This window comes from Convolutriloba macropyga, chromosome 4 (assembly GCF_964194025.1).
Source record: "Convolutriloba macropyga chromosome 4, txConMacr16.3, whole genome shotgun sequence".
Lineage (NCBI taxonomy): Eukaryota > Metazoa > Xenacoelomorpha > Acoela > Convolutidae > Convolutriloba > Convolutriloba macropyga.
In genome coordinates, this window is record NC_134471.1 from 17,490,498 (window position 1) to 17,512,721 (window position 22,224).

Sequence of the window (22,224 nt, forward strand, 5' to 3'; positions counted from 1 at the left end):
ATTTTTTTAAAATGTTTTGACGAAAACATTTATTAACATTTTGACGAAAACATTTTTTTACATTGTCCTTCACTTTTTTCATTGGTTTTCTCTATATTAACTATTTTGTCGCTCTTTCTGTCAATCGGCAGTAATTTATTGAATCAGAAATAACTGTGTTAATTTTTTATCAGATTCTTTTTCAATTTTTGTTGTCATTTTATCAGTTTCTGACAGTTATTTTGCCTGTTATTGTTTCAAATTGACTAGCATAATCAGTTAGGAGGCTCATTATGTTAGTTAGGGCAGTCAATTTTCTGCTCTGAGTTGTTTTTGGAAGTCTTTGGGCTATGTTTGTTAATGCAAAACTGTCGCTTGACCGTTTCTGCGCTTTTGTTTTAAAACAGTTTTTGACTTCTCGAGTGAATTTTTCACGCTTCGCTTGTTCGTTTTGAGTAATTTCAATCGCTCTTAATCGAAAATGAAGTTTTTTGCTATTATAAAAGTGATTGTCAGCGCTTGATTTTCAAAGCAGTTGTAGGTTGGTGTAAAGATGCCCAATTGCTATTTTAGAGGGCTCGGGATTGAGCCCCCATGAGGTTCGAGTTTTTGCACCCATAGAAAATTCCCACGCTACGCCCCTTAAGTAAATTACCCCCGCCTATCGTTCGAGAGCAATTCATCCGACGTTATTCGGTTTATGGATTTATCAGGTAATAAAAACCAGTTATCCATTTACTCAACTTTCCATTTACTGAGCTCTCCAATATTCGACAAAGACTGGCAAAAGTTAGAAACTGGCTGGAAATTCACGTGAGCTTGAAAAATAAACAAATCAAACAACTTCTCTCGACTTTTTGTCGACTTTTATTCCACCTCTCGGCCTTGTTTCAATCCAATAATAACTCAATATATCAAAAAGCAGTATTTTTATTTAAACTTGAGCTTTCGCTGGTGTTATTTAACTAAAACGCAAAACTTTTTTTAGCTTTATCCTAAACATACAAAAAGGATCTTATCCGCTTTTTCGATTGTCTTCAAACGTAAAAAATTTGAGCCAGTATTCCAAAAAGAGATCTGATTTGGTAAAAAGTGGTGTCGCAGATACCGAAACCTAGTGGAATCGAGTCATCTCTGGACTCATTCGACCGTGAAATAGACAACGATGTGGCGGGAGACTATTCGGAATTGATCCGAGATGCTTACAGACGACAAAGAGACAACAACGTAAGAGCAAATGATGTAATAGAATAGCCGAGTCGCCTACCCGATCGTTTAATTGCTCTCAAGCGAAGTTTGTAGCAATTATATTAGTCCTGTCGGTCTTTTTTTAATGCGATTTTTCGCTGGACCGATTTTTCGTCTGACGCTTTTGACTTTTCGTCCTCAAAAATGGGATAAACAGGTAGCGCCCAGAGAGTATTAAGTGCTCTTAGAGCCTTTCAGCTCTATTTCAGCTCAAACTGTTTTGGAGACTTATACTTATGGTGTGAAGGGCGGTTCTTAGAGGTTGCAGACAACCCCACTGTTGACCCCCTCACTATTGCCCGACCCCAACCGCGCTTTTGCCCCCCCCACCACACTGCTGCCCACACCCTCCCCATCAGTTCACCCATCACCCCCCCCCCCCCCCCCCCCCGAGGCAGGGGCCAGATAACGTTCTTAAGGGTTTGATGATAAGTTACTGAAAAAATTTATTTGCCGTGGAATAGCTTTCAATTTTTTTAATATGTCAAATTTTAGCGATTTTTTTTATAAAACTTGCATTTTATCAAGTTTTTTAAAAATATTTCTCGGGAGAGCCAAGAAAACTCCTCTAGGGCTTGACAATAGGTTACTGTATAGTTTCTAAATGTAATGGTATGTATTTCAATATTTCAACACCACGAACTTTAGCATTTTTATTTACTAAATTTTTTCCAACTTTTTTTACATTAATTGTCATTATTTCAGTTTTTCAGCCTAAAAAAATCTCCGTTAGGGTTTGATTATAAGTTTTTTTTTGGCCATGGATTAGTTTTTAACTTTTATTCACAATTTTAGCAGTTTTTTGTGCTACTTGCAATTTTTTTCAAGTTTTTTGAACATTTTTTCTCACTTTTTAGGTTTCAGCAGCCTCAAAAGCCTCGTAGCCTCCTCTGGGGATTTATTACAGGTTAATGCATAGCTTCTAGATGTAATGGAATGTTTTTGAAGATTTTAATATCAGCAATTTTTAAAAACATTTGCATTGTTTTCAAGTTTTTTGAATATTTTGAATTTTTTTATCCTTTTTTCCAGTACCAGGGTCCTAGGGACCTCCTCCAAGGTTTGATGATAAGCTGTCGCATAGTTTCTAGAGTTAATGGAATGCTTATCAATATTTTAATGACTCCAGCTTGGGCATTTTTTTTGGGTAAAATTCATTTTTTTCAAGCTTTTTGGGAATTATTATCATGTCCCAAGTTTATGGATCTTTATGAGCCAGTGAAACTATTTTAATGACTCAGGCTTGGGCATTTTTTGATAAAATTCAATTTTTTCAAGCTTTCGGAAAACTATTATCATGTGCCAAGTTTATGGATCTTTATGAGCCAGTGAAACTATTTAAAGCATGAAATAGGGATGCTGGATAGTTTCTTGAGACAATGTAATGGTTTTGAAGATTTTAATAACTTGAATTTTAGCAAGATCTTGTTAAAATTTGCGATTGTTTGCAAAAATTTGAATATTTTTTTCTTTTCTGAGTTTAACGATCATTACTGGCCAACGAAGTTTTTTAAGTCTTGCAGATGGGTTACTTGACATAAAATAGTTTTGAACCTTTTCACTGCAAAATGTGGAAGCTTTTCTTTTAGTTTTTGTAATGTTTTGCAAATTTTTAAAATATCAGATTTTTATTTGATTTATTTACTAACAAGGCTAGAAAACTTAAATTTGCAGAGTCGAATCAAGCTTAAGCTAGCCTCACTAAACCATGGCTAGCTACTGACGAAGCCAACCACTCGCGATTGTTTGAGAGCAAATCGCCCGACGTTAGTCAGGTATGTTTATTATTGCCCTTCTTTTATTGAAAAAATATTGAAAAAAATATCCAAAGATATTGAATTGTAATGGGGCTATGTTTTTCTAGAATCAAACAGGAGTTATGGTGATCTTAGATTTTTTTTTAAAATCTATGAAATGTTAACATAAAATTTTATATCCACAAAATTAAGTACGGTTCAACATTTACATTTTTATACTACTAGTAGAAAAAAGTCATAAAACCTTGCACGTTTCTATCTATTGGAATACTTTCATGTAATTTAACCAGTTCGCATTTTCCTTCTTCAATTAATTTATTTTTTGTTTATTTTTCTTTCCGTATATCGAACAGTGAATAGTTCTACTTTCTCCAACAATTAATGATTGTTGATCAGTCAATCCATTTGGAGGCATCAGTGCCTACTTTTCGAAAATAAAACTTGAAGAATTATTCTTACCGAAAATTTCAGCAGGTAAAATTTTCTCTAAATAGAATATCTAATTCTTTGTCAAAATTTTAGTGCAAATAGCAATCCTTAAAACACCTATATTTTGTCTAATTATTCTCTGAAGTGATGAAGTTGGCTATAATTGGAGAAAAATTGCACTGAAATTATAATAAGACAAAATAAGTAATTTTGAAAATTCTTTTTTTTATAAGTTAGCAAACAAATGCATGAAATTAAATTAAAATGAAAAGCCATTTTGGTGCATATATGCAATGACTGTAGAGAAATAAAATCATTAATTCGTTCTCATTTTCTTTTGATGAAACTTGAGATAGTTAGATGGGAAGAAAAATTTGCCAGGCATTTTTTTTGTTCTTGTGCGTCTTTTTAAAAGCAGTTTTTAAATGCAAATTTCAAATTTTTTAATTATCTAAGTAGTTAGTTTATCCAGCATATAATTTAAGATAATGGCTGGTTCAAATCGTCTCTTGTTAAAATCAATCACTAATGGACAAAAAAAGGCAAGAGCAGAGAGAAAGGGTGCTTTTTTGTGGACTTAAATTGATTTGCTTGTTGTTTTAACTGGGTTGTTGTTATTAATTGCTGTTTGTCGAGTGAGAAGTGAATTGAACAAAAATGGTGTCAAAAACTTCCAAGTAAACATAAAGATTCAGGGAATATTTAGGAGGACGTCGTAAATTTAGAAATTTTCAGAATAATTTCTCATCGGAATTATTTCATTCTTCTTGTCTTTTATTTCCTTCCTTTCTCTCTTTATTTTCTGTTCCATTCTTTTGTTTTTTTTTGCTGTGAATCGAGTGTGTTCATTATTTTCGGTTACGGTTTTAAGTTGAGGAAGGAGATATTGACCGACATTACATGGTGGAGTAACGAAAAGTCATAACAAAGTCTTTTCAATGTCTCTACATTGCAACATGTGCATCGAGTAATAAAAATACTATTATCTTAATACATAGGTACTTCTTGAAAAATTGCGAGAAAAAAGGTTATAATTAATCTTAATACATGCAACCTAATGTAATATTAATAACGGCGTCTGATAGCAATGGCACAAGATAATTCAAACCAATATTAGGTAAATTAGCAAGTAGTTTGCCATATTTCTGCATTGGTTGATATCTGATTTAAGAGCACATATCGCACTGTTATTGAGATTAGAAAACCTGAACGTTTAGTTATCGAGATGAAACCTGATTTAATAGCCCTCCAGTTACTTCATCTATGCCAATTAATTTTGTAATAACATTGAAGTGATGGCCCAGCTCCATTCCTTGATTTGTAAAAAAATTAACTCAAAGACATTACTCTCATCTTTCAAATTATGTTCGTTATTACTGAAATGCGTTAGAACCCATATTGGAGTTTTAGTAACGCAATTATTGTAAACAACTGACTTTTTTTGAGGAATTTGTATTAGATTTTTTAAATTGTTAGTAGTATCGTATATATATACAGGAAGATGGGGGGGATCCTTTGGAGATCCCTTCAGCAGAGGGGGATCCCTGATCCCTTAGGGGAGATCTTTTATGTTAGGAAAGTGGTAATTGTGCTACATGTATTTGTCTGGTGGCTTATTGTTGGTATTGCGCTCTTGGAAAGCCATTCCAGTTTAACTTTTCTTGCTTATTTGTGGCAAAACCTAGCAAAGTAGATTTGAATTAAAGCTGAATTTATACGTTACATTATATAGAATAGAATTGTTTTAGAAACTGTTATAGATAAGAGAATTAAACACGTACAAAAACGTCAAATTGCATACAAAATAGCGCTTTGTTTTGTTAATTATGAGTCTGATTCTATCGTTTCATAATCAATAAATGGGTTATACACTAGACGTTCTTCTTCTATCTCATTTTCATCGGCAATTTTATCAGAATCAATATCAGACTCTGTGATTGCAGCGGTTCTTACGAAGCCGGGGTCAGGAATTTCAGCGATGTCAGTATTCGTTTCAACTGTGGTTTCAATTTCCCTCTGGTTTTCAATTTCGTACAACACTCTAGACGACCAGGAACTCAACGATTCATTATCGAAATTGTCGTCTTCGTCGAAGAAACGATCGTGGACAATATTTATGTAACCAAACGGTAGCGTTTTGATCCCATTTTCAAGAATGTATCGTTTATCGTCGAAAGCGTTGAGCGACACTTTATTAATGGTTACTGTATGGAGTTGGTGGCTGCCAGAAGCTATTCTATGGTTTTGCGTGCGGATCAAAGGACCAGAGGAGAGAGTTTCTTTGAATCTGTCATGCGTCAGTTGTCGTTGTGCTAATTTTGTGACGCCTTTAGCTGATTTCTTTTCCCCGCCATCTAAATTAAAATATTGAACATTAGGAACAGTCCCAACTAACAAGCTGTATATTGATACGTGTGAGTGTGATGAAAACTAACTTACCAATTGCAATTACTGAGTAGAATTTCGGCTTGAGAGCACAAAATTCTTGAATAGGCACGCTGGCAAACTCGTCCCTAAACTTCAGGACGACATATTCGTTCACTTTGGAGAAGAGCGGGTGCTGTGGTGGATAATTAGAGAAGTCGAAATGTTAAAAAATATGAATTTTTTGGCGTATATCTTCATAAACGTCTATTGTATTGATTCGATATAGCAGTGAATCAGTATCCGAGTAGAGAACTTTGCAATCAAAATTTGGCTTCATCACTGTATAATGGAATTGGAACATCTGTAATTTGGCCAGATCAAGTACACATGCCCCAACAATAGTGGGTTTGTTCCAATAAATCCGTTTATTTTGCAGTTTCCATCGCAGCCATGCTCTCTCCAAAGATTTTGAACGATTTAAAATGAAAGTTTTGCGTTCTTTGTAGCACACTTTGAGCATTTCGAACAATAACGACCTGATCACGGTTCCTTTTCGACTCGCACGTTTTTCCGAACGCTGAATTATTCGTACCCTTATCGAACTTTTTGCCAAAAGAAGTACTGTTAGCAATCCGGAGACTGGTATTTAGCTCCATGTAGGGTCGCATCCAGTTCGCTTGCTCAGACTTTAATGCCCGATAAAGTTTTGTGATTTTGAGCCCCATTGACTTGTAGAATTGTGCAAGCCGATAATGTAGCGTTTAGCGGTTTTTAGGCAACAGCGTTTTGGCCCAGATGACTTTTCAGGTAAGTGCATCTGTACTTTCAAATTTTTCCGGTAACCGCTCAGCCAAGAATGTTTTATTTTCAATTTGGATGTCGCCAGAGGGTAATCTTGATGAGCTTCATGAAATTCGGGTGGATAATCAATGTCAATTTCAATTATGTATCCATGCTGTGCCGTTGACGAAATTTTGAGTACTTCCTCGAGCGTGATGTGTGCATCTGGCACCAAATCCTTCAAGGGCAAATGATCGTTCTGCATTACGCCGCCGTTGAGGTTATTTGCGTCTAGCATCAACGCATATGTAGACGTCTTAGAAGCATCATAGTTCGGCATATGGCAGTTGTTTGCTTGAAAGAGTTGTTGCTCATAGATTGAAGACACTCCTCCGCGCATCATGTTCTCTACAAGTTCAAGTTATTCTCTCTCGGTTAGCAAATGCAGGTCGGGTTTGCACACCTTGAGGAACGCATCTCCGGATAAGTTTGATGCTCCATAGTACTGTGCGCAATCTAAACCGTGCGTGTCATAGCAGATATCTCAAAAAGCCTCAAAGACGCACGCCAAGATCAAAGTGTCACAGGTTAGATAAAGGTCGTGGTAGTCGCCGATGTTTTGACAACCAAATTTTGAAAACATTATTTGAGCATGATTGTAGTCGGTTTCGCTGATAGTGACTTCACCGCCATGCAATGTATTTTTCCATTCCGATAATGGAGGCAACACTTTTTCTTCAAACACTTGTTCTGATGTGATGTAGGAATAACAGTAAAAACCTTTTTGGCAGAGAAGTTGAAAATCAATATTGGAGTAAGATTCATACTTAGAGCGTAGAATGTCAAAGCGATTGTCAGGCAGATCAGCTACCAAGGACTCGAGTGAATGGGGCATGAAGTTAAACGAGTCAATTAACCTTATGTATTCGAAGACGGGTACTTGTTGTCCGGCCTCCGACTCAAAATTCTTTATGAACACTCCGACAGAGAGTGATATATAGTTTTCGTCCGTAGAAGGTATAACTTCGAACTTCGTTTCCGGCTCACACTCTGCTGGTGCGAGAGATATATGATGAATATCATACTTTTTGATATTATGACCAATCATTGGCGTAAAGTTAGATGTTCTGCGACGAGTGTTACAGAGTTGATGCGCACACCCTCGAAAATGACCATCGTAGTGTCAGTGGTCAAGAGCAAGCTCAGCCTCATCGTTTATTTCGTTTTCACAGATCCAACATCTTGTGTTATTTTCACGCGCTGAAACAGGTCCTCGGTAGGGTCCGTAGAAAGCCCGTTTTCGGTTGTCCCGCGCCAGTACATGCAAAGATTTTACAAATTCGTTCATACAGCTTTCACTTCTTTTGAGTTCAAAGTAGACAGGAGTTGCTTTACCTTGTTCTATGGCTGCTATAGCATAACCACAAGGTTCGTGTTTTTCAATTGCAACTGTGTAGGAAGTAGAGGGTGAGAGTTGTGCTGTAGCGATTGGAACAAGATAAGATTTTGTGTAAAAGTATAGAACGATAGGAAGAAACCAGCGTGCTTTCCAGTTTCGGAACTGTAGGGAAGTGTTGCTTTCTTTTGGCATAACAATTTCTGCTGCTGCATGTTCACTGCATGTTTTAACATGGTTTTGATAAGTTTCTCTGTTTGTACACAAACGAAAACAATTTCGACAAATACGCTGCGCTGCACGGTGCGCTATACCTTTGAACGTATGCGACAAATCGTTCCAGATTCAAGATGAGAATGTGTTGATGGGCATTCTCATCGTGGAGGAGAAGAAGGTCCATTGTGAAGGATTTGTTTGGCTTTTTGGAAACGTAGATCATCACCAAACGTGTTCCCTCGATTCTGTAAACAAAAGAGATTCATGAATACCAATACAGTTTTAACATTTTGATTCGTTTAGCGGGAATATTTATTTTTTATTGATATTATTAAAGAAACACTTACCCGAAAACATTGACGCGAACGTCGTTGGCGTCCTCAAAGTATGGGATCCTGTTTATGGGCATGGGCATCTGATAGTCTCCAACCGTTCTTGTACGTACCTGGATTCGTCTTTTCAATTCCTGAACGACCTTCTGTCAGTAAATTGATTCGATTTTTGATGTGATACGCGGCAACGCAACAATACATGAAGCAGTTATGATCAAAATGGTTTCGTATGTTGAGCAATGAACGGCATCCGTTCAGGAAACCAGGTAGAGCTATATATGACGATGCATGCACGAGGGCAATGGCGGCCATCTTGATTTCCAGTCTGTTTACTTTGCGTAGAATCCATCCACTGCCTTGTGACGAAAACATGAAGAGAATATTCAACATCTTACTCAACATCTTGAAAAAATCTTCGTTCGAGAGTCCATCCAAGTACACTGTAGTCATTTCAGAGCTAGCAAAGATTTCGATAGCTTGTTCTTCGTTGTCATTTTCGTTTCTTTCTTTGTAGAGATCCAGGGACACAACAAACTGAACTTTTTTGGCTGCATTCGAAACTTCGCTGTTTAACAGGTCAGTTATGATGTCTCTATTGTTCAGCATGAACTCCATGAGATCTTGGTCGTCCTCCGTTCCATCAATAGTGAAAACTTGAAGTGCTCCTTGAAAGGCGGATTCTGTTGGTCTTTTGCTTGTTTCACTAGTTCTCGAAGGCAGTCCATGTTGACCTCCTATGTGTATGGCAAAGCGATCAGCAGAATCAAAGTCAATACAGCAGTAGAGACAACATTGTACTAACGGATTATGTCGGTTTCCGAAATGTCGTTCGAGAGTTCGTAGATCTCTTGTATTGAAATCACAGTGTTCACAGCGGTACACTGGCACTCCAACTTCATCTGGATGCAAGTTCCTTTGGTGACGATTGCGGTTGGTGCGAAATGTGAATTTGGCGTTACAAAATTTGCACGAGAAACTCATAGTTGAATCAATTAGAAGATAAAATGGTTTTGAGTTCGAGCTAAACCAAACCTTCAACTCTCTAAAAGTAACCAACCTCCTGATTGGTTGAAATTAAAAACATGTTCAAAACGAAATTTCTAGGGACAAAGTTTCTTTCCAATCAGTTAACTAAAGGATTACACAAGAGTGAATAATATCATTGCCCAAGGTTCACAGCCCAATTAATTAAATTAGGAGATGGATGTAGCTTTAGATAAAACATTTTTTTATCCCATATGAGGGCGTTTAGCATTTTATGCAAATTTAGTCCCTGCTTTATGCAAATTCCATCATTCGCCAGTGAGGGCGTAGATAATGTTGTATGCAAATCCGTTTGCATATATGATTGGTATTCTGGCCAAAGAGGGCTACAATCATGTCTTATGCAAAGTTGAATTAAAATGCAAATAACAATGTTTTGCCGTAATAGTCGGAGACATATGCGTAACTTCTATGCAATATATGCGTAATTACTATGCAATGACGTGTTTTAGCGAGCCTTATATGGTTAAATAGCTTTATTGCTGTTCTAGTGCAACTGAATATCTCTTCTTAGGGATAAAAAAGTGATTATCACAGTTTTTTTAACCAAAAACATTGAAAAAATTTTTGACAATAGATTTGAAATTTAGTATAAAAAGTCTCATCAATGATTACTGGAGGTTGTAGCAGAATCAGTTGAGGGTTGAAAGATTTTAAAAAACTAAGAAAAAATGTTTTTAAAAATTGGAAAAAAATTGACTTTTTTTGTTTTTTTTTGCAATTTTTAATGGAACTCATACTTGGCGAACAGCTAGCTTCATCATTCTTATGATCAAAGTTTCACAGTGTGAGATTTTATGAAGACCGGTTTTTACAGAAGTGTGAAAAAACCTCGGGAACACGATTTTTCAAAACATCTGGCAGCCACATGTTTCTAATTGAAAACAGGTGTTTGCGAAAACCGTGTTCCCGGGGTTTTTTGGCCATGATCATCAAAATCTTTTATTTCTGTTACCAGGTTGTAAGAAAAACTCATTCTGAGTATTTTTCAGGAAAACAACCACATCATCAATTTTTTTCAATTTTTCTGAAAAATTGACCTTTTTTTCAGAAAAAAAGTTTTTTTCTCTAAAAATGTTTATGAGGAGTTTCAAAGTTTCAAAAGTAACACCTTCAAATTGTAGTAAAAAACATAGGGATAACATTGAAACGTTAAAAAAATTGCATGTTTTCAAATTATCTGAAAGAAAAAAATTTTTTTCAAAATTTATAGTTTTCACAAAATTTTTGCTTTTTTACAAATAACTTTTTTTCTGTTACAGATATGAAAAAGTTTATGGGGACCAAAAATTTAGAGCGTGTTATTTTACATCATATGAGATACTTCTCAGTAGTTTCTTCATCAGTCTTCCACTTGTAGGGTGATAAGTTAAAGACAAAAATATATGACTGAACATAGATTTTGTTTTCTGTGACCCGGAAATTGTGCTCCCCCAAAATTTTTGTTAAGAGTTTTATTTTAGAACACTTTGCGCTCAGCAAAATGTCTTCTTACAATCTTACAAAATTATCCAACTATTTCGTTTTCATTGTTTTTTTCGTTTTTCTTCAAAAATTTTCCAATTTTTTGAGCAATTTGTTCGAAAAATGTTTTGAAAATGGGCAGAGACACCACTTCTCAATAAAGTTGTTCAAGTCCTATTTTGTAGACGATATTGTGCTCTATACAACCATGTTTATACATGTTTCTTCATTTGGCAAATATAGTCACTTTTACAGGTTTTCGAAAAAAAATGTCAGTTTGTCTTTAGTCCTTCGAATTTTTTTTCTGTTTTCAACACCAAACTAATAGTATTAAATTTTTATTTTGTACACAAAAAATATTCAATCTCCTTTACAAAATCGAAACAAATTAATCATAGAAGTTGACTCAACATTTTTATAAAACACAATTTTTGATTACTCCAATAAGCACTTCTTCACACAATCAAACTGAGAGTTTAGGTTTCCTTTCAGAAATTCTAATCAAAGAGTTTTTCACAGGGTCCAATGGACCTTCTTTTTCTTGGCGCGAGAGTGACTTTTGGCGTCTCGGAGTTGTCGGGTGTTGTTGTTGTTGTTGTTGTTGTTGCTGCTGCAACCAAGCTTGAACCGGTCTCCAAAATTGTTGTTGGTGTCGTCGAGCCAGACGGTGTTCTGAAGTCAGTCGCAAACAAATTTTGCATCAATTGACTTGCAGTTGGTAGTGAGCCAAAATTCCATGCAAGTTTCTCCTCTGTAGCGGGGGAAAACAGAGATGGTCAGCTCTCCGGAGTCACAGTGGCACTAGGATCAGAAGTTGGCGTTGAAACACATCCTGGTGTTGGTGGTGGTGACTCGGAAGAATGTGGAAGGCCCCATAAATCGGCTAGGTCATTGCAGGCCCGAACTACTCCCAACTGGTTTTCGAAAGAGGGCACGCAGTCACAATCGTATTTGTATAGAATAGTTCGAGTTCCTTTTGGCAGTGTCACAATGTCATACGGGTAAAGAGGATGTGTTAACGACAAAAGTGGAATGAACCCGCCTGAAATGATAAAGGTTCCACCGCAATGTTCACTCTCCTTTTTGTCCGGCAAGGTTGCAATGAAGTTAATGAAGATTTTGGGTATCATAAAGTGTTCAAGCGTTGTCCAATTCTCCTCTTTCTCGTTTGTCCTTTTTTTGTTGGATAAAAACCACAAAGTTTTCGTTAAAGGTTTGGTACACAATTGTTCGCTCCCAGACATTGTTTTGGTCGCTCAGGATATGGAAAGACATTTTCTGCGTTTGAAAAATTTTGAAGAGATAATAATGTTTTAAAGAATTTTGGAATGCTTTGAAGAGAAGATAAGCAAATTGAATGTTTTCGATAATTGAGCAAGAAAAAGTTGTGAAGGTATTTCCAAAGGCCAACCATTTGGCCCGGAATTTCATTGAAAACATATGTGCTTTACTGCTTTGTCTATAACAGAATTAGGCACACGCCTTAAAACTGCACATGTATTTACAAAATTTAATTGAACGCCAGCTGTTTGTTTTCATTAATTTGGACCAAGTTGGATAAATAGACCACAGACGTGTAACCCACGCATGCCGCGCGCCTGAGGTGGGGAGCACTTTGCTTGTAATTGAAACCACACTTTGGTTCCTTGTTACGAGGGAATTATCACACCTAACACGTATTATTCCCCTCTTATTAGTCAGTTTCTTTGAAACTCATGGTGTTAGGGACTATTACCAGTGTGTATTTGTGTTAGTGTGTGTGTGTATGTATGTGTGTGTGTGGGTTATCAAGGCAATTCCAAGAAATACCTCGTGTTGATCTAAATATAACTCCGCGATATATAAATTATATGGGAAATACACGGGCCTCTGAAGACATGTGATATATGTAAACCACTTGAAACACCCTTATCAGTACCGTTTTGGAATGAATAGTGAACATTTGAATAATTTAACCTTTCGCTAACAGTTGACTACGTTCTACAGCAAAAACTTCTAAGCTAATTTGGTACAAATGCCTTTCACTGCAAGCAAAGACAAAGAGCAAAGAGTACGGTGATTGCTATTTCGATATATCTAAAACAGAAAAGAGGTTGATAAGAGCTACTCTCAAAACCTATGAAAACACCGGGACGTATGTCAATTTGAAACTTTTTAAGAGAAAAGACAATGAATACGAATTTGAAGAGAGAATATCCCTTACAACAGAGGAATTTAACAAACTTATGAAAAAATTGGCAGGATAAGAAACTCGGTGCCAGAGTCAGAAGGGAACAAAGATACTTCGGTTGCTAAAAAACCGGTGGCTAAAAAACCTAAACTAGCAGAAAAAGATTCTGGATACGAATCAGCGTCCTCATCCTCGGCTGCTTCCACAGATTAATCAAAATGGTTGAAGCAATGTTTGAACGATCGCCGGGTTACTTCAAACAATTTCAGAAGGCGTTCAAATTTTCAGTTTGCGATGAAAAACCGGAGTTTAATGGTGTAAAAAATTATGCTGTGTGTGTTCATTTTGAAAACCCCTTTTGCACTTTGAAAACTAACCATTACCATGTTTTAGTGGATACATCAGACGTGACAAAGTCTTCAGACAAATCAAGGTTTAAAAAAAGCTATACAGTGCCTTGTCTCTACACGACATTCAAGATTTTGTTCGCCAATTCAAATACCCTAGAGCTGAATGGAGAAACTTTTCAAAAGCTTGTTCTGGCGGTTGAATACAACAAAAATCTGAGCATAGACTCCCACTCAATTCAGAAACTGTTGCCAAACTTCTCTAACGCAGCTGCTAATCAAAAGGTCAACAACAGCAGCAACGTGACGTTGAATGAAGACAACCAACAACGACTACAGCAAGGAAGCAGCGTACAGTTTCAACTTCATCAAAAGTCATTGCAAAATTGTATTACAAAGTCCAATAACCAACAAACTCAAACTGATAGCTTTGCAAGTGAATCTCTAAAGAGATTTCACAATATCTCGTCTGGGCCACACTCAGGTGCTTTCTGCCAAATAATGGACATTTTTTTGAACGGATATGGTAACTTGCTTGTTGTTACTGATGTTTTGTTTGTACGCATAGTGTATGAAGAGAAAATAAGATTTTGAAAATAAAACTTTATTCAACTAAGCAGAGTTTTAGTAGAGTTAGTTAGAGCATCATATGAAGCGCAAATCGAATCAAATAAACATCACTCATTATTACAATTTCTGTGTTGTTAAAAATGTAATGAGCAACATAAATACAAAATAAGCCACACAAAATAGAGTTTTGTGTTTGTATAGGTTGATTTCTAAGCAATTCATACACTTTTTGAATATCAAGAGCAGCGGAGGCCAGTCTGTTGTACAAACATTAGTATGATGTTAATTTCTGTCCAAGCGGATCAGCGAAAATGTAATTGCCATTCTTCCTACACAAAAGTGTCCAATGTGTTCCAATAGAATCAGAGCTGGATACATTCACAATAATGAATCTGTTCTGTGACAATTTCAAGGGAAAATTATCAGCTGCAAATACACCACAAAATTTGTACTTTAGAAGTTTACATGCTTGAATCAGGCTGTTTATTTCGTCTTCATCCATTAGTTTGTCAGAATATGATTTTTCGAAACTTTCCGAGCCGAATCGATGAAAATAGTACTCGCTTTCTCACCGATAATGAAAATTTCTATATTACTTGGCAAGGCAACTGAAAACTTGAGTTCAATTGAAATTGGACAATTGGTGAGTTCAGGGTGAATAAAATCATGCGACGCCTGGTGAGTGCTTGTGAGATCAAACACCATAATAAAATGGCTCGGGTACTCAGACAATTTAATTCCATGACCATTGTCAATATAGGCTGAGTCTGACATTGTGTTGAAATATAAGCGTTTGTCATCAGTTGTATTTATTGGACTGTCAGCTACAGGAAGTCCATTTCGGTAAATATAAATCTGCTCCAGATTGAATTTACGAAAGTGGAAAGGATTGAGTTGTTTGCTTCCTTAAAACGCTTCATTTGTGTTAAGGCATATAGCTAGACGTCGAATTGGCTCCCTGCTGAAAACATCTTCTTGTTTCCAGCTTTGCAAGCCAGTAGAAGCAAGAAACGTTTTAGTTATGGTCTCCAAAAACGGATTGGACGCTGGACTTGATAGTAAAGTTTTTTCAATTGCAGAAACCACGTCATCGTTTAACGTCATTTTTCTCACATACAAATTGGCTTCTATAATTTTTACTTTGTAGGATTTTGCAGCATCGTCGGAAATTGTGACAAAATCATCTATTGATTGTCGAAAAGAAATGCGCAGCGTCACACCACTCAAAAGATGTCGATCGCAACTAAAAAAATCTACAGCTACTTTTCCATAAAAAGTACATTCGGCAGATTGTCTAACCAAAGCTTTTCGTCTGTTAACATCAGCTGCCAGAATTGCCCCGGGGTTCTCTTCGTATGATTAACCTTGACATGCCAACCAAGTTGCTTTAGCATCTTTGTTATGAGAAAATTCAGTTTCAATGAAACTTTTGTGAGCATAATTTCCATTTGCATTTGAAATTTTTAATCCGTTGGCAGATACTGTACAGTCAGAAAAGAGCGAATGTAAAACATTATTGCAGAAGTAAGGGGCGTCTTTTTTGGTGACGTCTGCTGCAGCTCCAGCGTCATATTTCAAATCGGCTTCAGAACCTTGAACTATCTTGCATTTGATTTCCAGGAAAGTTTTTTGTAGGTCAATAAAATTATTTCTGTCTCCAGCCACCTAAAATTCGAGCATGGGTCCGTTAGGGCTGTACACTGGCCCTACTTTTTGATAAAAACTACCATCAAAAGTTACAAGAAGCGCTGGTTTTTCAAACAAATCCAGGGAACTATGTGTTGCCTCTGTTAGTAACATATTACCGATCATCTTTAACTCTAGCGAAGAAATCCGACCGACTTCTTTTTGGCTGTTTATTTTTTGAAATGACTGTCTTTCTCATATTAGTACTTTTTCTAGCTTTTGAGCCAGATCGTTTAGACCGTCTCCGATTCATGCGGTTTTGTCGTCTCATTCGCAGTGCTAATGAGCCTCCTGTTTGCTTTTTAACTGTATTCGATATAGTGTTTTTCAACGCCTGCTTTGCGGTTTTTTTTGCTGACAACATCCACTAACTCTGGCACACTTTGGAAGAGAAGTTCTTTTCCGACACGTTTTGCTTCGGGTAGAATGAATTTTCGTGCAGGCGGTAAAGCGATTCAACCTATGCCAATTGCTAAAGCTCCAAAGCCACTTCCTCTTTGTCTATAGTGTCCGGAAAAATAAGGTAACGAAGATGCTTGATTGGTATAGTACGATTCCATTGTTTTAATCACCAAATTTTCTGAACTGTAACGTTAATATTACTTTACCGGTCCCTGAAAAGGGGACTAATTGACCTGTTTCGGTACGTAACTCTATGGAAATTGATTGAATCGTATTTGAAAGTAATTTTTTATAGTCCAAATTTGAAAAAACTATTCTATGCGTTGGTTCAAGTTCACACACGCTACCGTTTTTCAGACGTTGTTTTGAATCAATGACACGTAATAAAAGCGCCTTAGCATCACCAACATATTGATACTCGATAATGTTTGTGTAAATGAATATTAAATGCTTTCCCGCGCACAGATCAGCAGAACTTCTCCATATTACGCTTTTGTCTCATCGCTCTTCATTAATTTATTTAATGTAGCTGTATTCATTTTGTACCCAATATGTACACCATGTTTATCTGGAATTCCTGTAAAACCCACAATACTGGGTATTTCTTCACTAGTAAATGTGATTCCCCCATTTTTACCAAAAAGTATTTCGTATTTTCCAGTACTCTTGATTTCACGAAACGAAAAATTAGGTAGTCCAACTGTTCGCTTGATAGTAAATAAAAGTTGAGCAACAGTGTCAAAGTTTCCAGTCATGAAAGAGAATTTTTCTCCACTGTAAGGTCGAGAAATGACATTGGCATCAGATGAGATTCTTTGTGAGTCCTCGTAACCCTTAAGACTATATGCTATCAAACCTCCATTCACCACATGCTGAATTTTGGTCGGAAAAATAATTTCGCTTAGAACTACACTCCAGTCGCCAGATAGTTGAATTTCATCGTTGAAAAAATTTCTGAACGAAGCTAGTGTGTTTAGGTCTCCATCGAAGCGCTTGAAATAACATGTACCGTAAACTCGTCTTCGAATCGTTTACTTCCCATTTTTTAGAGGAGACTCTCGTACTAGTTGAAGTTCTGGTTGATAGAATTTACCCTGGATAATTTTTTTATCCGCATCAATAAGAGAATACGTGGGAGGATGCAATGTCGAGATAGATGCGATTTCAAATATCTCGTCAGTAAACGACTGTTTGTAGCCCTTCCCAAAAGTCTCCTCTTTTTTCACTATGCGCACAAAATCACCAATATAGAATTTGGGTTTTTGAGAATTTGTTGTAATTGCAGTCAAGGACACAAGCCTTGGAACGTCTTTCTTCGTGACTTTGTTCGGAGCGAGCTTTATCGTTCGATTTACTCTAGAATTGATTGTTTTAAAAAACGCATCCAATTTGTCTCGATATGAATAAGTCCACTTTTCTTCTAGATATCTGTAGATTATATTTTTCAAAGAGCGTATATTTATTTCCGCAAAATCATACTTTTTCTCACTGAACGTACTGTATAAATGAATTCCGCGTTCAGTGCATAGGGCTTTGAAGGTACCTAGGAATTCTGTACCATCATCAACCCAAACTTTCTCAGGTTGTTTATGCTTGATCATCTTTTTGAAGACCTGTGCTGTCTCTGTGGCATATTTTGTTTTCAGTGGCTCAACCCTGAGATATCTTGACAAACAGTCAACAGCCACAAGCAGATATTTTACACCACCGTTGTATTTTGCAAGTTTATCAACATATGCTAGATCTACGGACCAGATCTCATTTATGTCGTTAACAACAACTTTAAGCCTTGGAAACCTGAGGCGACGTGAACGGTTTTTGCTGAAAGATGGTTTCGTTTCCAGATACATTTTAATTTTCTTCATTGATAATTTACTCAAATTTTGCAATCTCTTTGCGCTTCCAAATGACGCAGGACCGTTTAAATAGAGCTTGTCAAGTTTCCGCACATCGTCAATAGATATCCAGTCTTTTCTACGCGCCTCTTCCGCTGTCTTCTTTTTACTTTCATCGACTCTTGGCTTTGCATGTTTTTCCGTTGGTTCAGATCGTCTTCCTTCTTGCTCTTTTTTTGTTTTTTGCTTCGGTTGTTTGGATGCAGTTTCCTTTTCATCTTCACTGTAAAACTGATCTACAACTTTTTTTGCGTGTGTATTATAAACCAAGTAAGCTGATATATCAAGTTCACTCAAGATTTTGGAATTCTTTGACAAGTCAATCTTTTTTGTGGGTTGTTGTAAATTGTAAAAAAGCTTGTTACATCTACTCCTTGAGGCTCATCGTTAAGGTGCAGAACGTTAGTCTCTTCACTAATAGAAACATTGTTTGAATTGAAAATTTTATTTAGGATAATTGCAGCTCTTTTGGTTTTGTTTTCATCCACTAGTTTCAGTTCTAGCATTATTGAGTCGAATGCTGAATCCCTCCTTTTTTTCACTATTGGCTCTATTTCACTGTCATCACTAAAAAACTGATCGGTTCTTACATCGTCTGCATAACTTGTTACATAACCGCTACTCTTTGTTCTCTTGATTGACCTATCAGTGTTAGTGTCCGCATCTCGTACTTTTTTCTCATTATTTTATTCAAAATTAGGATTAGTCCTCTGTAGGAGTGCTAACTGAGTTGCTTTTTGCTGATACATTGGATTATCAAATATTTCTTCTTTGGTTGGGTTTTTTGAAATGAACATTCTTTTAGGGATCAAAACAAACTCTTCTGCATGCATTATTCTGCCTGCAAGTAAATATAGCACGACAATCCCAACGCTCGAATGAGTTCTGGTTTTTTGGCTAAAACGTTTCGCTTTTTCTCCAAACTTGTTTTCTTTGATAGTAATTGTTGAAATTATTTCTCCTGATTTTTAAGTAACTGCTTGTTCACTGGAACGTTGCCATTGATCACATTGAGCAAACACTCACAGAGAAAGTTTATAAAGCTATTTGGTGCTTGTTTGAGGAACTTTCTGAAATTGCTCTCGGGCAGCTCGAGCATTTGCTTTGGCATACATAACTCTTTCTCTCTAATCTTTCAAAGTAGTGATAACCGCTTTGAAGGACGGTAGATAAAAAAATTGTTGGACCTGGTTGTACAATATTTGAACAATAACGCAAGGAGTCTGATGTTTGTGGATTCTAAGTCAATTAGTAAGTGTCCAAAAGGTTGTTTTGTTGCAAGTTCATAGCTTTCCTTCAAAAAATTTGTATTGTTCAACTGTTTTCCGACATAGGTGATCTGCTGTACGTCTCTAGCTGATTTGAACAAAATGATATGGGTTGTGTTCAGATCAATCGTTAGCGACCATTTACTCTGTTGAAATAAGTTATGCTTAACATAAATCACGCTAATATTTCTATGGCGTCCCGCAGTTGCAAGTTTTGAAAATTCTTTGTCATTGAAAATTTCTTCACACGAATCGTCAAATACAAGCAGACAATTTTCCAGCTGAGAAATGAATTCGAATCCAGAAAACTTAGTGAAAAAAATGTTCACTTTACGCTCTATTGTGCTGAACTTTGGCTGCTCGTGTTGATAGAAGTAGTAAATAGAACTAAAGGTTGGATAGAAAGTGTTTCTCAAAAACATTTGGAATATAAGTTCTGTTTTTCCACAACACGACGGACCACAAACAGCCATAAAAAGCCTATCGCTAGTGGATATTATTTTGTTCATAGCTTTGGATTTGGAAGAGCGTAGCCAACTGTGCACGAAAGCAATGAAAACCAAGATGTTGAATCCTCGCAATCAAGCTGGGAAAATACAAGCTTGGTTAAAGAAACTACGATAAGAAAAAGTATTATCAAAATTTGAGTAAAATAGACGACTTCGGAACGTGGTAGCCGAGAATTAAAAAACTTCCACGAACGCCTCTCTTGATTTTCCTCATCAAAAACTAAAGCATTCAAACCCCCTACATTAGCGGAGTCTATCTGGTCTTCTTTAACACTCATTTGAAAATAAGTTATTTGCAAAAATGGATTTACACTAAGTTTTTTAGTTTAAATTGCATTTTTGTTAGTCTCTCTTTCAATCCAAAAGAATTCATAAGTAGTATATCTAGAGTCGTTGACGTCTTTTTTGTAAGTCACTTTATAGTTCGCCTGCATTCCGTAACCACTTCCATAGTAGACAATAGACTCTACTTTGCCTTCACTGACCAACATTTTAATCTCATCAGGGAGATTGTAATCGTCCAGAGGTACTTGAACCGGTGCTGGCCACTTGGGCGTAGGTAAAGGGGTTAGTTTCAGTTTTCTCATTTTCTGTTGTAACGACATGATACATTTGAAAATATTCAAGTAATGAAAGATATTTCTTCAGCGTCTCAATTTTTTTAGTGTTGCAGAGAATCTGTTGTTTTCGCAAAATATTCTGTCCCCGTGATTCTATTTTCTCTTCTTTTAAAAAAGTCAATGTCAACTGATTATCATTCGTTATGTAACTGCATACTGTCAAACTTGGAGATAAACTCACTTGAAGAACTGACGGAGCTGCCTTCTCCACTCGACGGCTCATTGGATGGCAGAGAGATCCAATAGAAATACAGCTGTGCTTTCCTTTTAGCACAATGTTTCCTCTTTTGCTTTTCCGGTAGGTAGAAAGAGTGCAGAGCACAAGTAATATTATCAATTGGCGATTTAATATCTTCAACTTTCGGACATAGAAGAGTTTCCAAATCTATTACCTCTTTCTGCAGGAGAGTTTCGAGTGATTCTGTTTTCTCTTTCCCTTTGGCATAAAATTTCCCTAACGGAAACCGAAGTTTAATGGCGACAAAATTTTGTGATAGAAACCAATAAGGATAAGTACCGCTGTTCCAAGACAAACCATGTAAAAATTTAGTAACCCACTTATGAGATCTCCTGTCACTAGCGGAAAGTGAGTTGTAGGAAACTGGCGGAAGAAAAAGAATTGTGTCCGAATAATTATTTGAACAAAGCGATAACTCTTTTATTATAAAACCAGTTTTCTTGTAACGAAAACCTTCAAAATCCAATATCACTATTTCTTGTTTCAGCATTCCAACAAAGTGAACAAATTGTTTTTGAACGTCTTCACAAGCAAACAAAAAGCCAATCCCGTGATGTGACCCAAATACTCGTTCGTAATTGGACAAGGTAACACATAGGAGTATCCAGGGCCTTTACGACTGTACTCTGCTATAAAACCCGATGCATCGTGGAGTATTGCATGAAGTAGAAGTATTTTGAACGATTTGAAGTAGTTGTCCAGCGACGAATTTTCAATTCCAATTAGACCTCCATACGGTCTCAGCTTCAATGTTGCCTCCAAATCAATATCAGGATCAAGGTATTGGCAAGCAGCTGGAAAATACAGAAACCTTTCACCGTACTTTGGATAACTGTTCTTTATCTCCAGGTAAATTTCATGAATATTTTTTAGATCAATGGTTGCTATCGTTTCGACAATCCTTTTCTACAAATATTATTCTGGCAAAATGAATCCTAATCGTAACTCCTAGGACTGACCACTTGAGCTCCCAACCAAAGTATATTCACACAAATACATGTAGCGAAAATACCGCTAACATGAAGGATCTTCCCTCACACTCGCGAAATATATATACTAACAATAAGCCACCAGACAGATACATGTAGCGCAATTACCACTTTCTTAACATGAAAGATCTCCCCTAAGGTGTCAGTGATCCCCCTCTGCCGAAAGGATCTCGAAGGATCTCCCCTAAGGGATCAGTGATCCCCCTCTGCCGAACGGATCTCCAAAGGAGCTCCCCCCCCCCCGATCTTCCTGTACATATACGATACTACTATTGTTTTTAAAGTTAGTTGTAATTTTGTTTGGGAACTAGCGAACTAGTTCTATTTTGTACACAAAAAATCAATAAATTGTATTGATGAGACAAATTTTTTAACGATTGTCAAAAACTTCTAAAAATGACTTATTAACCTTAAACTACGGCCTTCCCAGTAACTTCACCACACTAAGCACTTGAAGGACTACTTAACGCGGCTAAGAGCCTCTAATGAAACTTAATACCCGCTGGGCGCTACCTATT

General features: G+C 36.6%; 2 protein-coding genes across 5 annotated transcripts in view; both read left to right on the forward strand.

Annotated features, from left to right (window-relative positions):
• Positions 1–22,224, forward strand: part of LOC142338292 (uncharacterized) — a 318,225-nt gene that overhangs the window by 279,933 nt on the left and 16,068 nt on the right. The gene's annotated exons all lie outside the window — the stretch shown is intronic.
• LOC142338001 (uncharacterized) overlaps positions 1–22,224 on the forward strand; it is a 72,782-nt gene that overhangs the window by 48,214 nt on the left and 2,344 nt on the right. Inside the window, exon 9 of the mRNA XM_075387634.1 lies at positions 1,073–1,206. Coding sequence (XP_075243749.1) covers positions 1,073–1,206 — 134 coding nt within the window. The remainder of the gene's footprint in view (positions 1–1,072; positions 1,207–22,224) is intronic.